The sequence below is a fragment of the Enhydra lutris genome, unplaced genomic scaffold (assembly GCF_002288905.1).
Source record: "Enhydra lutris kenyoni isolate GAN:26980312 unplaced genomic scaffold, ASM228890v2 scaffoldscaffold52, whole genome shotgun sequence".
Lineage (NCBI taxonomy): Eukaryota > Metazoa > Chordata > Mammalia > Carnivora > Mustelidae > Enhydra > Enhydra lutris.
The window spans coordinates 963,533-980,299 of NW_019154136.1; the positions used below are offsets into that span (position 1 = coordinate 963,533).

The 16,767-nt window shown below is 42.1% G+C and overlaps 1 protein-coding gene across 5 annotated transcripts in view; it reads left to right on the forward strand.

The window, feature by feature from the left end:
- Positions 1 to 16,767, forward strand: part of LOC111157099 (CTP synthase 2) — a 99,045-nt gene that overhangs the window by 2,455 nt on the left and 79,823 nt on the right. For 3 of the 5 annotated variants that reach the window (XM_022518341.1, XM_022518342.1, XM_022518340.1), the window contains exons 2-4: positions 3,064 to 3,269; positions 8,749 to 8,919; positions 10,646 to 10,746. In XM_022518341.1, coding sequence (XP_022374049.1) covers positions 3,104 to 3,269; positions 8,749 to 8,919; positions 10,646 to 10,746 — 438 coding nt within the window. In that variant the 5' untranslated portion in view covers positions 3,064 to 3,103. Of the gene's footprint in view, positions 1 to 3,063; positions 3,270 to 4,462; positions 4,490 to 8,748; positions 8,920 to 10,645; positions 10,747 to 16,767 lie in introns of those variants that run through there. The other 2 variants (XM_022518344.1, XM_022518343.1) reach the window with 2 other exon arrangements.

The window sequence follows — 16,767 nt, forward strand, 5'->3', positions numbered from 1 at the left end:
TTCAATGACATTTTTCGATTTTGCTAATTTTTACAAAGAGAAAGTCATTTTAATAGGGTGACAGTGCCAGTATAGGGTACAATGACAGCAGTGCTCATTTTGTAACTGAACCAAACAAGAGTTTGCCCACCTGGTGCTCAGTAAGCCAATAAAAACTGACACTGAGTTTCTGCAGTGAAGGAAGATAGGCTATGTATTGGTATGGTGCTACCTATGAGAGCAGGGAGGGAATGCTCTGAAGTCCCAAACTCCCCAGAGGCTTGTAAGTAAGTGTTTTTTAAGGGCAAGATTTGGGGCAGGGTCTCCTGAGAAGGTGGACACCATTAACTGGAGGCACGTGAGACCATGCGAGCTAACAGGTGCTCTCCTGCCGCTTTGTCTGGTCCCCTGGAGGTTTTTCCATCTCAAGAGACTGGGAATCTGAAAAATATCTTTGTTCTTTATGTTGGAGATTTCATTAGGTACATCTGGTAATTATATCTTAAAAAAAATTTTTTTTAAGATTTTATTTATTTGGGTGCCTGGGTGGCTCAGTGGGTTGAGCCTCTGCCTTCGGCTCAGGTCATGATCTCAGGGTCCTGGGATCGAGTCCCGCATTGGGCTCTCTGCTCGGCGGAGAACCTGCTTCCTCCTCTATCTCTCTCTCTGCCTGCCTCTCTGCCTGCTTGTGATCTCTCTCTGTGAAATAAATAAATAAAATCTTAAAAAAAAAGATTTTATTTATTTATTTGAGAGAGAGAGAGAGAAAGAAAAAGCATGAGCAGGGGAGAGGCAGGGGGAGAAGTAGGCTCTCTGCTGAGAGAGCCCGATGTGGGGCTTGATCGTGGGACCCCGGGATCATGACCTGAGCTGAAGGTGGATGCTTAACCAGCTGAGCCACCCAGGTGTTGTGGTAAATATACCTTTATTTGTAAGTGAGTAGAGTTGCATTCCTACAGGTTCCTTGGTCAGCCCAGCTATGCCTAGGGGCGATATGACCTCTAGTTGTCATTCTTTCATCTCAACTAACAAAACAGATCCTGACTAAAAATTGCCTCTTACTCTCACAGGGAAGGTGAAGTCCAAGAGGGCAGGGACCTTGACTTTTTGTCTACCCCCATGTCCCCAGGACCTGGAAACATGTTAAGCATAATTGACCTATAATAAACATTTGTGAGCTGATTGAAAAACGATAACAGCTTTCATTAAGCACTTGGGTACTCACTTTGTAAATGCCCGCTCGCCTCTATCAGGCAGGCACTGTTATGATCTCTGTGTACTGCACAGGTAGAGAAATCTGAGGTTTAGAAAAGTTGAAGAAGTTGTCCAGGGTCATAGCTGTAAATAACAGAATCAGCATTTGCACCCAGGCTGTCTGACTTGAGTTGAGGGATACTTACTAACATAGAAGAAAGCAGCAGGGGGAGTGGGTAAGGGGGAGCTGCCTGTAAGGGTGGCTGGGTGGCTTAGTCATTGAATGTCTGCCTTCGGCTCAGGTCATGATCCCAGGGTCCTGGGATTGAGCCCCACATCAGGCTCCCTGCTCAGTGGGAAGCCTGCTTCTCCCTCTCCCACTCCCCTGCTTGTGTTCCCTCTCTCGCTGTCTTTCTCTCTGTCAAAGAAATAACATCTGAAAGAAAGAAAGGAAGGAAGGAAGGAAGGAAGGAAGAAAAGAAATTACTCCTAAATGACTACCTGGGCCAGTAGGGCTGGAAAGAGGTGAATATTCAGATAGATTTTGGATCTATAGGAGGAGCATTCTGGGTTTGGATCCATGGTTAATCTTTTGGGCTAAATCTAGCTGGAGTGAGCAAAATGACAGGTGGCTAGAGAAGAGGAACAATGGCCTTGAATGGGATCATCTGGAGTGTATAGAAAGGCAGGTCCAGGGACTGAGGGAAGCCATCTGGGATGGGACTTGTGTATTTTGGATGGTTTCAGTTCACTTGCCTTGACCGTGGTTGACTAGTTTAAATTGAACTCAGAGCGCTGCAGTGAGATAACCTTACACACCTTCAAGTTCTGATCGTTTGATTTGAAAGGAGAGGAAACCGCAAAATCAGTCTATTCCTTAGTTCATTTAATCCTCATACCCACCTATGAGATTTTTATAATGTTGGCAGATATGAAGACCGATTTTTTTTTAAAAAGTCTTTATTTTTTGGAGCAATTTTAGATTCACAGCAAAAATGAGCAGGAAGCACCGAGTTATCATGCACTCCCTGCCCCTACAAGCACAGCCTTCCCCACTACCAACATCTGGAACCAGAGGGGTTCGTTTGTTAAAACGGAGGAACCTACACTGATACAGCATTATCCTTCAAGCTCCATTACAGGTTGACATTGGACTTTGCTCTTGGCCTTGTTCATTCTGTGGCTCTAGACAAATGCATAATGACTTGTATCCACTGTTATAATATCATACAGAATAGTTTCGCTGCCCTAAAAATCCTCTGTGCTCTACATATTCATCCTTCCCTCTCCCCCAACCCCAGGGACCCACTGATCCTTTTGTTATCTCCATAGTTTGCCTTTTCCAGAATGTCAAGTAGTTGGAGTCCTACAGTATGTACATAGCCGTCTCCGGCTGGCTTCTTTCACTTAGTAATGTGCACTGCAGTTACCCCCATGTCTTTTCATGGTTTGAGAGCTCATTTCTTTTTAGTGCTGAGTAATATTCCAAGGGACTAGTATTTTTTATTCCGTTTCACAGATGAAGAAACAGAAGGATTAGTAACTTGCCCAGGTACAACTTGTTCAGATCAGTCTGATTCCAGATCGTTTTCTCTTAAAAATTTTACCATGTTTCTGATTCCCAGAGAAATTGCGTTTCTCATAATGAAGTTTGTCACACAATAGAGTTGGGGTAAATGGAAAATACGGGCGACTTCGCTTGCAGAAAGTATCCATCGCTTTCTGCATATAGCCAAAAATGGAAAACCTGGAAGGGAAGACTTTGTTTCAAAAGTTTACTTTATATGGAAAAATGCCGTGTGCTTTTGAAATTCTGGTTTAACAGACTCCTGCTTTACTGGTTTGAGAATATGATTCTCTTCCCTGACTCTTAATTTTGTTACCTTTCAGATTATTTCTGGGTGCTCGCACTCAGCCACCTCCTCCACCAATGAAGTACATCCTGGTCACTGGGGGGGTCATCTCAGGCATTGGTAAAGGGATCATTGCAAGCAGCATTGGGACGATTCTAAAGTCATGTGGACTCCGAGTTACTGCCATCAAAATTGACCCTTATATTAACATCGATGCAGGCACTTTTTCTCCTTATGAGCACGGTATGAAAGAGAATAACTTCCCCCTCTTATGAGGAACTGGGTTAAATTGCAGTTCTTTCCTGTATGGGGGGTAATTTCTTGAGGATAGAGTTCGGAAGTAGAGTTGCTGGATCAGTCATTATGAACACGTGAAATGTTCTCATGGTTGTTGATACATTTGGAAAACAGTGTATAAGGATACCATTTTCATTGTACCTTTTACAGTACAAATTATGTTTTGGTCAGACAGTATGGTCTATATTGACAGTTATACTGACAATATAGAATGGCACGAAGAAAATAAAAGTCCTCCATTTCCCAGCACTAAAAGTAACTATTATTAATGTTGACATTTTAATGGACATGCTAATTATTTTTAAAAAGGCATTAGCACTTACATACTTTCTTTTTAAACTTTTTACATACAAGCAGGCAAGTGCACAGATCATAAGTGTACCACTTGATAAAGTGAGCGTACTGTGTAACCAGCCCCCAGACCAAGAAACAGAACCCCCCCCCGCCAATGTCCCTTTCTAGTCTTTCCCCACCTGAAACCACCAAGGTAACTGCTATCCTGTCTTCTAACACCGCAGGTTACTTTTGCTTTTTTTATTTTTTTTACTTATTACTTTATTTTTTTACTTTTTTGTTTTGTTTTTGCATAATGCACTGCATAACCTACTAGCAGGGACAGATGAGCATAACTGAGTGGTTTTTCAGCAATCAGGAAAGTGCTTCCTTAATTAATGTTCTCCAAACACTTTGACATGTACTAACTCCAGAGATTACTTTTGCTAATTTTTGACCTTTAAATAAATTGAATCTTATAGTCATGTCAGTTTTTAATCTAATTTTTAAAACAGTACTGTGGACATTTCTATATATTTTAATCTTTTTGTTTGTTTTAATTTTTAAAAAAATCGTATTCATTCATTTGAGAGAGAGAGAGACAGCAGGAGCAGGGGGAGAGGGAGAAGCAGGCTCCCCACTGAGCAAAGAACCCGATGAGGGGCTCCATCCCAGGGCCCTGGGATCATGACCTGAGCTGAAGGCAGATGCCCAATCAACTGAGCCACCCAGGCACCCCTGTGTTTTATACTCCTAAGGCTCCATAAAATCTGTACAATAATGGGAAATAATTTCCAATGTATTGATATTATAAACAACACTGTGATGGGAATCTTTAAAATTTATTTTTTTTTAGACATAAATGCCTACGCGCAGAATTTCTGATTTCACAGGTAGGTGTGCTTTTCAGGCTTTTTGACATATAATGCATACTACCCAAGGTTTCTAGATTCATGATCTCTTACCTATAAGTGTAAAATCCAGAAAGTTCTGAAAACTTTAAATTGTTCATAAGTTTGTGGCTATTTATAGTCTTTTTTCAAAAGTTTTGAAAAGTGAGGGGCACCTGGCTGGTGCAGTACTTAATCGTCTGCCTTGGGCTCAGGTCACGATCCCAGGCTCCCGGGATCGAACCCCCACGTTGGGCTCCCTGCTCGGCGGGAGACCTGCTTCTCCCTCTCCTACTCCCCCTGCTTGTGTTCCCTCTCTCACTATGTCTCTCTCTGTCAAATAAATAAATAAAATCTTAAAAAAAAAAAAAAGTTTTAAAAACTGAAAAATCTTCATAAAGCCATGACTATTTCTAGTCTTTATTCCATTTGGAATGTGTTTGCTTTTGGGGTGTTTTCTAATACATGGCAAGTGTTCTGTATTACCTTTGCATAATCTGAAAAACTTCAGATTTCAACTTCCATATTGTTTCCAAGAATTCTCTGATAAGGGCTATGGATCTGCACCAATTTATATACAAATCAACAGTGTATAAGAAGGCCTGTTTTTTTTTTTAAATATCTCTGCTGAATATTATTCTTTTTAAACTTTACTAACCTGAGAGAATACCAAAAAACAACAAAAAAGGGTATCTCATTGTTCTAATTTAGATTTCTTTGGTTTTCATTTTGTCTGTGGAGTGAATGATTCAAGTGAATGGATAGATTGTATTTTTGTTTGAAAGTATTACCCAACTTCCTTCTGTGGAGTAAATTTCCTTGTCCCGTTGACTTTGGACTTTGGTCATTTAGGATGGTATGCTTGGGATTTTCCGGTTTTGAAACTGAAAGTCCAAATCCTGGGAACCCTATTAGTCCTGGGCAAACCCAAGAGCTTGGTGACCTTATTTGGTCATGTGGTTTGTTTTTTCCCTAGGAGACATTAGTGGATGTGACATCTGTCTTGTTGAAAGTAGAAATTTTCAGTGCAGTGGCATGATTTGGCTCTGTCTCTTTGGTGCTCCTGCTCTCTGCCTTGAGAACCGCCTGCTCTGTACAGGGACTTCTCCTTCAGTCTGGGTCCTGGAATGAGACCAAGTAGACTCACAACTAACCCACAGCCCCCACATAACACCTAACCCAAGGGAGAGATCAATAAACATTTTGTAAGTTACTAAGATTTTAGGGTTGTTTGGTATTCAGTAAAGTTGACTAATCCCATGTGTTATGCCAGTTTTCCTTTGGATTTTTTATTTTTTATTTTTTTAAATTTATTTTTATCTTTTTAAAGATTTTATTTATTTGTTTGACAGACAGAAATCAGGAGTAGGCAGAGATGCAGGCGGGGGCCAGGAGAGCAGGCTCCCTGCTGAGCAGAGAGCATGATGCAGGGCTCGATCCCAGGACCCTGAGATCATGACCTGAGCTGAAGGCAGAGGCTTAGCCCACTGAGCCACCCAGGCGCCCCTCCTTTGGATTTTTTAAAAACGGTTTTTAAAGATTTATTTATTTATTTATTAAAGATTTTATTTATTTATTTGACAGAGAGAGATCACAAGTAGGCAGAGAGCCAGGCAGAGAGGGGGGGAAGCAGGTTCTCCGCTGAGCAGAGAGCCTGATGCGGGGCTCGATCTTAGGATGCTGAGATCCTGACCTGAGCCGAAGGCAGAGGCTTAACCCACTGAGCCACCCAGGCGCCCCAAAGATTTATTTATTTGAGAGAGAGAGAGTGTATGCCAGCGTGTAACCGGTGGGGAGGGGCAAAAGGAGAGAGAATCTCAACCAGGCTTCCCACTGAATGCGGAGCTCAGCACAGGGCTGGATCTTATGACCCTGAGATCATGACCTCAGAGGAAATCAAGAGTGGGAGGCTTAACTGACTGAGGCACCCAAGTGCCCCACTTTGGATGTTTTAAAAATGATTTTCAAGGGTACCTAGGTGGCTCAGTTGGTTAAGCTACTGCCTTTGGTTTGGGTCATGAGCCCAGGGTCCTGAGATTGAGTCCTGTGTTGGGCTCCCAGATCTGTGGCGAGTCTGCTTCTCCCTCTGACCTTCTCCCCTCTCATGCTCTCTGTCTTTCATAAATAAATAAAAGATTTTTTAAAATGATTTTCAAGAATATTTTACATAAAGTATTAACCTATATATATATATAGAGAGAGAGAGAGAGAGAGAGAGTGTGTGTGTGTTTTACTCTGTTTGAAATTTGTCTTAATATTACCTCTGCTAGTTACTAATAAATTTCCACTTACCATTTTTTAAAAAGGTTTTTTATTTATTATTTATTTGACAGAGAGAGATTACAAGTAGGCAGAGAGGCAGGCAGAGAGAGAGGAAGGGAAGCAGGCTCCCTGCCGAGCAGAGAGCCCTACTCGGGACTCGATAGCAGGACCCTGAAATTGTGACCTGAGCCGAAGGCAGAGACTTACCCACTGAGCCACCCAGGCGCCCCTCCACTTGCCATTTATGTGATTAAATGTATCAACTGTTTCTTTTATGTTTCTGTCTTTGATGTCACCTTTCGGCTTCTCTGCCACAGGAATATTTAAATATTCATATATATTTTCTTCTGGAACTTTTATAGTTCCATTTACTTTTACTTTAACATTGTTAACACAGCTGGAATTGAATTTGGTGTGAGATAAAGATGTAACATGATTTTTTTTCTAATTTTTTTCTGATTAGGCAACTATTCCTAATGGCATCTCTCAAAGATTTCATCCTTTTCTTCCCGACTTGAAATGCCACCTTTTATTATATACTACATTTCTGTCTATACTTAGGTCTATCTTTGAACTCTGTTCTCTTCTGGATTTCTATGTTTATTCCTGCCTATCATTTTAAAAGCTGCAGCTTTTTATTGTCAAGTAGGTCAGAGCCTTCCATGTTCCTTTTCTTTTTCCTTTGTTTTCTCTCTGTCTCTCTCTCTCTCTTTTTAAGTGCAAAAAGGTGTTTTTATTATCCCTCTAGCAAAGCATTAACTTTTTTGTTGTTCCTTTGTTTTTTTCTTAACCTCAGAGTGTTTATTGTCTTCAGAATTAACTTAGGAATCATTTTGTCCAAGTTTACAAGAAATTGCATTGGAGTTTTTGGCAAAAATTTCTTTAAATTTATGAATTAATTTGGGGAGGAATTAAACACTGCAAAATGTTGACTGGCCCATTCAGGAACTTTAGAAGTGGTTTTCCTTTTATTTATACCTTGTTTTATGTCTGTGAAGTAAGCTTTTTAAGTTTTATAAATATAGTTCCTACATTTCTTCAAGGTTTATTTCTGAGTGTTTTATTTACTTTGATTTGTGATGATAGCTTTGGGTTTTTTTTTTTAAGTCATATATTAAATTCTTTTATGTACTAGGGATCTTTTTGCTTTTTGTTTTTTTAAAGATTTCATTTTTTTAAGTAGTCTCTACACCCAATGTGGGGCTCAAATTCACAACCCTGAGATCAAAAGTCACATGCTCCACCTACTGAGTCAGCCATGACCCCAATAAGGATCTTTGTGGATATTTTGGTTTTGTGACTTTGTTCCATCTTTATATATATTGAAATATATGTATGCATATATATTTCAATCTTCCTTTACTCACTGCTATTTGTTATAAGGGCTTTTTAAATTTATTTTTTGTGTGTTGGTTTTGGTAATCACACGTGTTTTTCTAAAAACCAACTGTAGTATCATCCTCAAGTTGAAAATAATCTGTTGGAATTTTTATTATAACTACAGTAAATCTAAGAACCTATTTAAGGACTTGTCATCTGCAGTTTTTCTTTCTCTTCTAGGAATATAATGGGTATATACTTTTTTTTTTTTAAAGATTTTGTTTATTGGGGCACTTGGGTGGCTCAGTCCGGTAAGCATCTGCCTTGGGCTCAGGTCATGGTCCCAGGGTCCTGGCATTGAGCCTCTAGTCCAGCTCCCCGCCCAGCAGGGAGTCTACTTCTCCCTCTGCCTCTCCCACTGCCCCTCCCCCTGCTCCTGCTCTTTCCTCTCAAATAAATAAATAAATAAAGATTTCATTTATTTTTAGAGAGAGTATATGTGCTTTTGTAGGGGGGAGAGGGAGGGGAAGTGGGAGAGAAGCAGACTCCCCACTGGGCTTGATCCCATGACCCTGAGATCATGCCTGAGCTGAAAACAACAGTTCGATGCTTCACTGTCTGAGCTAGCCAGGTGCCCCTGAAAAGAAATTTTTAATATTTACATTGCCTTTTTATCCTAGGCGAAGTGTTTGTCTTAAACGATGGTGGAGAAGTTGATTTAGACCTTGGAAATTATGAACGGTTCTTGGATATTAACCTTTATAAAGACAACAACATTACCACTGGGAAGATATATCAGCACGTGATCAATAAAGAGAGGCGTGGCGATTACCTGGGGAAAACAGTACAAGGTATTGTGTCCCACACAGCTTAGCGAGTCGTGTGTGTAGAGCACCCACACCCTGGTCAGAATGGATGTGAAGGGAGGAGCTCCCTGAGCTCTCCAAGTTCTCATCCTTTTCAAATCTTGCTTTCTTCCCCTTTTCATTTTCTTCAAAGGTGCCTACTTCACCCTCCATGTTCTTGATTGTATTTTCTTCGGTCTTTTTCTTTATTACTAATGTTGTTTTCTCTCGGTATGTATCTGTCTTTAGCTATTACACTTATGTCTCGGTATGTATCTATCTGTAGGTATTATTTATAAAATCCATGCAGAACCATGCATTCATCATTTTTACCTGATTGAGGTACAGACTTTTTTAGTTTGTTTTTTGTCTATCTCCTTCCTTCTTGTATCTTTGCATGGATGTGAGTTATACCCCTTTAAGGACAGTGTGCGGACGGACTGGGTGATTGAACTGCAGTGGCTGGTAGTGTGGTTTGACCCTGCTTCATCAACTCTTTTCCTGAGTGGTATGATTCTCTTTTGTCTCGGGAGAGACCCCTGCCCTCCCGTGTTTCCCCCCGCCCCCGGCAAGTCTTGTATTCACGGGTTTCCGCGCGGTAAGGTGATAATTCCCCATCTCCTTTAAATTGCATGTTGGATCCAGCTGAGAGGTAGACATGGGGGCCGGATAGATGGAGATCAAGAAAGCATAATTCCTGAAACTGGAACGTGCGGGTTAGAGCTCAGCTACAGCTGTGCTTTCTAATAGCTTTTCCCCTGAGTGTAGATCTTGGGAAGACCCACAAGAAGGAGAGGTGCTGCCTCACACCTGCCACATCCCTGTGATGGGGAGAGAACAAGGCCCCAGGCCTGGGGCTCTAACTCCTGATCCCTGGGCTGCTGACGTGGAGGCAGAGCCCGGGCAACACCTGCCCTGCCCCCGTTCCCCGCCCTGGCCTTGCTGCCAAAAGGGGCCAAACAGCCCATGTAATGTGGGTTGCTCCAAATGCACCAGTGGGTGACAACGTCCTCCCGCTCTGAAGGAGCACCTAGCGCTAGGGAGAGCCGGCAAAGATGCCCCTTCGCTTCGGCTTCCCAGAGGGCCACGTTCCTGCTTCGTGTATCCCATTAGATTAGTTGGCTGCACCGTGAGGCCATCCCCATGCACCCGCAGGGATGTCAGCTTTCTGTCCCTTTGGCAGAGGTATGTAGCTGCCGGCCTGCTCACCACCAATGGGCCTCTGGGCCTCAAATGCTCGTGGACTTGTCACCTTTTGGCTTCTTCAGCTTCCACTAGCAGCCACAGGCCCCTGGTCAGCATGCAGGGTCCATCTATACCCTTTGGGGGGACCTCTCCCCACTAACTGGTGGGCTACCCAGAGCCTGCAGCACTGGGCCACTCTGCCTTTCTTCCCCCATGGAACCCAGCATGCAGCACGCCCGACAGCCCTCCTTGCAGTTTTTAGTTGGCCTTATAGGTGTTTCTAGATGCCTTGTCGATGGCATTTCTGCTTTCTGATTCTTGTTCTCTGTGGTCGGCCAGTTTCAAAAGAAATGACATAACATTTAAGTGATTAAACCTATATCGTGCCTCCATCAGGGAGATGGAGAATAACATGAACACTGGAGTTTGTCTTATTTGCCAAGTGGCTTTCAGGTTACTTGGGAGGTCTAAAGACATGAATACATTCCTTTCTCATGATTGTGACCGTGAAATAGGCTTTGGTGCTAATTATTACTTCCTTCTACAGTGGTCCCTCACATTACTGATGCGGTCCAGGAATGGGTTATGAATCAAGCTATGGTGCCCGTGGATGGTCATAAGGAAGAGCCCCAAATTTGCGTTATTGAGGCAAGCATGGAATTTTTCTTTATAAACTTAATATCCTTCTGGGTTTTTGAGCATGTAGCCTTCATTCATTCAACACACATGTATATTATTTTATTTATTTATTTTTAAAATATTTTATTTATTTGACAGACAGAGATCACAAGTAGGCAGAGAGGCAGGCAGAGAGAGAGGGGGAAGCAGGCTCCCTGTGGAGCAGAGAGCCCGATGTGGGGCTGGATCCCAGGACCTGGGATTATGACCTGAGCCGAAGGCAGAGGCTTTAACCCACTGAGTCACCCGGGCGCCCTCAACACACATGTATAGATGGCCTCCCACATGCTAGACATTGGGCTGGGATGAGGGATTATAGCAGGGAAAGACGTAGATGGTCCCTGCCTTTGGGGTCACGAGTCAGTGGGCCAGATGGGCATTAAACAGGGTGAATACTCCTGGGATTTTGTGCAGCAACCCGTGTGTGGGGACAGATTAGTTGCAGGATGCTTTCTAGTGAGTGCTGTTCGAGGGTTAAGGAAACTGACGCCTCTCTCACCTCCCAGTCAGAAATCCAAGTATAACTTTGATTCCCCCCAAAACGTAACTACTAACAGCCTGCTGTTTACCAGAAGCCTTACCAATAACATAGTCAATTAATGCATAGTTTGTAAGTTATGTGTGTTACAGACTGTATTCTTCCAATAAAGTCAGCTAGAGAAAAGAAAATGTTGTTAAGAAAATCATAAGAAAGAGAAAATACATTTACAGTACTGTGCCATATTTATAAAAAAAAATCCATATATAAGTGGACCCACACAGTCCAAACCCATGTTGTTCAAGGGTCAACTGTAGGGGCGCCTGGGTGGCTCAGTTCGTTAAGCGTCTACCTTTGGCTCAGGACATGATCCCAGAGTCCTAGGATCGAGCCCCACATCAGGCTCTCTGCTCAGTGGGAGCCTGTTTTCCCCTCTCCCTCTGCCTGCCTCTCTGCCTACTTGTGATCCCCCCCCATCAAATAAATAAATTTTAAAATCTAAAAAAAAAAAAGCGGGTCAACTGTATTTGCAACACGCTTTGGAAGTAGAGAGAGACTGAGGGAAATCTGATGGTGAACGTGATTTGGAGGTGAAAAGTGAGTATTAGCTGCTTAAAGAAAGAGCATAGTATTTGAACTTGTGGCTTATTTACTATTTCCCTTCCTCTCAATGAGTGAGAATAACGTGCCTGTACTCCTTGTCTAAATGTCAGCAGACCTAACTGCTGGGTAGGACAGCAGAATAATGAACAATTTAGTTCCTAGGGACTGTCTGTCCAAATTCAGATTTCTGCTGTGACCTCTGAGTGGGGTAGAGCTCTGTGGTTAAGAATTTGGAGCCAGACGACTTGGGTTCATAGCCAAGCTGGGTCACTTACCAGTTGGGTGACCTTAGCCCAGTGTGCCTCAGTTTACTCATCTGCTAAATAGGGATAATGTTTCGAGGGTTAAATAAGTCAGTACACTTAGCGCTTAGAATGGTGCTTAGAATGGGGCGCCTGGGTGGCTCAGTGGGTTAAAGCCTCTGCCTTCAGCTCAGGTCATGATCCCAGGGTCCTGGAATCAAGCCCCGCATTGCCCCGCATCGGGATCTCTGCTCAGCAGGGAACCTGTTTCCCTTCCTCTCTCTCTTTCTCTGCCTGCCTCTCTGCCTACTTGTGATCTCTGCCTGTCAAATAAATAAAAATTAAAAAACTTAAAAAAAAAAGAATGGTGTCAGATCTATAGCAAGTACTCAAAATTTATTAGCCATTATTAAGACGCCTGTGTGACTTTTGGCAAATTACTTCTCAAAGCTTCAGTGTATTCAACTATAACAATATGATAACGATGCAATATTGTAGTAAAAGCCAGATGATATTAACAGGGTTGCTGGGAGGAAGAAGTGCAATTATATAAAGCACTTGGCATGTCTGGTGTTCAGGAAGTGTTCAAAACATGTGATCTGTTCTTATTGTCATTATTTTCAGAGTCCGCAGATGGATGTTAGGCTATCTGCAAGATCCATTTTGTTAACAGAGCTGATCAACTTAACATAAATGTGCTGTACTATCATACGTTAATGATATAGTTATATATTGTACTGCTATAATAGTATGGTTGATAATATAAATGTGTAAATGTGCTATGCAAAATTTTCTGCCCCTTGCTGTTTCTCTTCTTTCCTTTTCTTTTTATTGAAAGATTTTATTTATTTATTTGACACAGAGAGAGAGAGCATGAGCCAGGCAGAGGGAGATGGAGCAGGGAGCCTGATGCGGGGCTTGGTCCTGGAACCCTGGGATCATGACCTGAGCCAAAGGCTGACACACTTAACCGACTGAGCCACCCAGGCGCCCTTCCCTTCCTATTTCTTCTTTCACAATTTACAAGGAAAAGAGAGGGCGCTTCCCTTAGAATTTTTAAAAATTGGAGTATATTAAAAAAGTTAAAAATAAAAATAAAAAATTGGAGTATAACATAAACACAGAAAAGTGCACATATCACAAGTATACAGCTTAATGAAGTCTTATAAACTGAACATACTTGCATAACTAAGTTGGCTTCCTTTAAAACACACTTAATATCTAATACAGTGAATAGTTTGCAAACAGCTTGAGGCAAAGATAAAGACAAATCATTTAAGAAAGAAGAAAGGCAGGTACGAGCTCCAGGAAGAATAACATCTGATACGAGAACCAGGGCATAGCTTGCCTCTACAGTGAGGGAGACTTATGTGGTCACTCTGTTTATTGATTTTCAGGTTTTAGACCTGTCCTCAAAATGCATCAGAGAAGGCTTCAAAGCAGGGATGTAAATGTCAGCTTTGAGGTGGAGATGTGGAGGGATGCTGGAGAGGGAGGGAGGGAGATAGAACTTCATTTTCCACTGGGAGGCAGCTACAGATACCGGTAGTAGTTGGCAGAAAAAGAGGTAAAAATGTCTCAGGTTAGGAAAGTAACCAGTACAGCCAACAGTTGAGGTTAGGATCTGGGGATGGGGCAGCAGAGAACTCGAGCCTCATCTATCACAGCAGGAAGTCAGCTTGTGTTATTATAGAACGTGTCTGAAATGGGCAAGTCAAGAAAGAGTTGAGAGAGATGGTGTTTGGAGATGTGATAGAAACTAGCGGAAGAAATCATGAACAGAAGACTTAAAATGCTTCCCTTGAGGAATCCGGATTTGGAAGTGGAGGAGGTGGGGTACAGGACTCCTGGTTTTTACTGTAAGCGCTTTTGAACAATTTGATTTTGTTGGGGAACGAGAATTCCTGTCCTCTTCAAGGTCCTTCTAGTCAGACTAAGAATCAAATTGACAGGAGATGGATTAGTTGAGATGTGCTGTGGATTTTAAATACACTCTGAGCTTAAAAGGTAGCATGAAAAAAAAAACCAGAATGTAGAATACCTCATACTTTTTACAAAATTGGTGATATGTCAAAATAACATTTTGGATATATTGAGCTACATAAAATAAAATGTTAAAATTAATTTCTCCTCTTTTGTTCTTTTAAGTGTGGCAACTAAAAATGTTAAGATTATATTTTTATTTTTATTGGACAGTGCTGGCATAGCACTTTCACTGGTGTTTGCTGTCCTAGCAATAGGAAAGGTAAAAGATCCAAAATGTGTCCGCTAAGCGTCTGCCTTTGCCTCAGGTCATGCTCCCAGGGTCCTGGGATTGAGCCCGCATCAGGCTCTGTGCTAAGTGGGAAGCCTGCTTCTCCCTCTCCCACTCCCCTGCTTGTGTTCCCTCTCTCACTGTGTCTCTCTGTCAAATAAATAATAAAAATAAAATCTTAAAATAAAACAAACAAAAAATCGAAATATGTCCATTTTCCCTGAAGAACCAGCCTCTGGCCCCAAAGTATTATCAATTTTCTAAACCTGACTATTTTTATAATGTTTCCAGAGATTTTTTTTTCCTTTCTTTTAGTTTTTGTATGTGGAAGAATGGCTCTTTTTTTTGGTTTTGTTTTTTTGTTTGTTTGTTTTTTTAAGACTTTCACAGGAAAGTTTCCAAATGGTCATGTGTATGGATGTTTTTGCCTCCGCTCTTCTTTTTTAAAAAAATACATTTTAAAAACTAATAATCACAAAAAAGGAGAAGGGGGAAATCTATTTTTTTTTTTGTTTCATCAGTTTTATTTTTCATATATCCAGGATTCATGATGTAAATCATTCAAAATAACTGGATATTACAAGTATAGTTTACAGTTCGGCTCTGTTTGCACAAATACTTGACACAGGAAACCATCTTTACAAATACATATGTTTTCTTATAGGAATACTTTAATAAGGAAAATAAGTCTCTATACATCTTACATCAAATCCTATGCAGTTCCCCCCGCTCCCCTCACTGAACCAACATTTTGGGCTCTCCATCCCAGCACATTCACCACATCCAATAAACCAAACCACAATGTGCCGCTGCTTGTCATTTTCAACCATTATTGAGATTTGCATTGTTAAGAGTTCTTAGGATTCTTTCTCTCATCTTTCCTGATCTGAAAGAATTCACATGTTTAAGCTAGACGAGGACATTTAAACACCATTCCTTTTTTTTTTTTTAAGATTTTATTTATTTGACAGAGAGATCACAAGTAGGAGGAGAGGCAGACAGAGAGAGGGGGAAGCAGGCTCCCCGCTGAACAGAGAGCCCCTATGTGGGGCTCGATCCTAGGACTCCGAGACCGTGACTGGAACCGAAGGCAGAGGCGCAACCCACTGAGCCACCCAGGCACCCCCGCACCATTCCTTTTAAATCTAGCTTGCAGGAATAGGTACTTGGTGATCTCACTCCTCACTTAGGCAAGACCAGCTGGTAGCTTAACCCCCACGCCCACAGCACCCAGCAGGAGGGATACAGTTCTTGCATTCCTTATAGTTTCTCAACTGCCAAAACGAACCGACCCCTAGAAACAAGGGTTAAATACAAACATAAAGAAAGCTAAAACATGAGGCGCCTGGGTGGCTCAGTGGGCTAAAGCCTCTGCCTTCAGCTCAGGTCACAATCTCAGGGTCCTGGGATCGAGCCCCGCATCGGGCTCTCTACTCAGCGGGGGACCTGCTTCCCTCCCACCCCCTCAACCCCGCCTGCCTCTCTGCCTACTTGTGATGTCTGTCTGTCAAATAAATAAATAAAAATCTTAAAAAAAAAAAAGCTAAAACATTTACTAATGATTGGAACAAAGAACACTTGCAAATTCAAGGTCTCTCCTAAGTTGAAGAAGACATAAAGGATGTGGCAGTCCTTCTATAAAATACTGAAACACTAAAAATTGTTAATTGCGTAGGTCAATGGTGCATCATTTCCAAAGTGCCAGAAGATGCACACTCTTAGACTTTAAGGCCGAACTCAAGATCTGGCATCCTTCTTATGCAGTGGCTTTGAAATAGCCTAATATTCCCCTGTCCAGGGGCATGTCATCATTCAGGCCTGGGGTGACCTTTGCAGAATACTGACCACGTTTACCTGAAGAGGCAGGATCCACCAGGGGAAACATTTGGTATCTATGCTAGTCCTTCCCTTTTACTGAAAAGAGTGTCCACTTGGCAGAGCTTGTCTTACTTTTCAGGTAGTATGAATGAAAACCAAGAGACTAGAGGTTAGGGTTAGTACTTGATGCTCTGATTATCCAATACTCTTTTTTTTTTTTTTTAAGATTTTATTTATTTATTTGACAGAGAGAGAGAGAGAGAGAGATATCACCAAGCAGGCAGAGAGGCAGGCAGACAGAGAGGAGGAAGCAGGCTCTCCGCTGAGCAGAGAGCATGATGCTGGGCTTGATCCCAGGACCCTGGGATCATGACCTGAGCCAAAGGCAGAGGCTTTAACCCAGTGAGCCACCCAGGCGCCCCGTGATTATCCAATACTCTTAAAAGGATTCTTTAACCAAGCCCTTGTCCAGTGGGACTACAGTATGTCCCATTTCTCTTATATCTCATAGTTGATCAGTTCAGCTTCACTCGTTGGTGGGACCTGTTCATTCCCTTCCTCCTTTGGACGTGAGGGATGGCTGTGGAGAGTTCTAG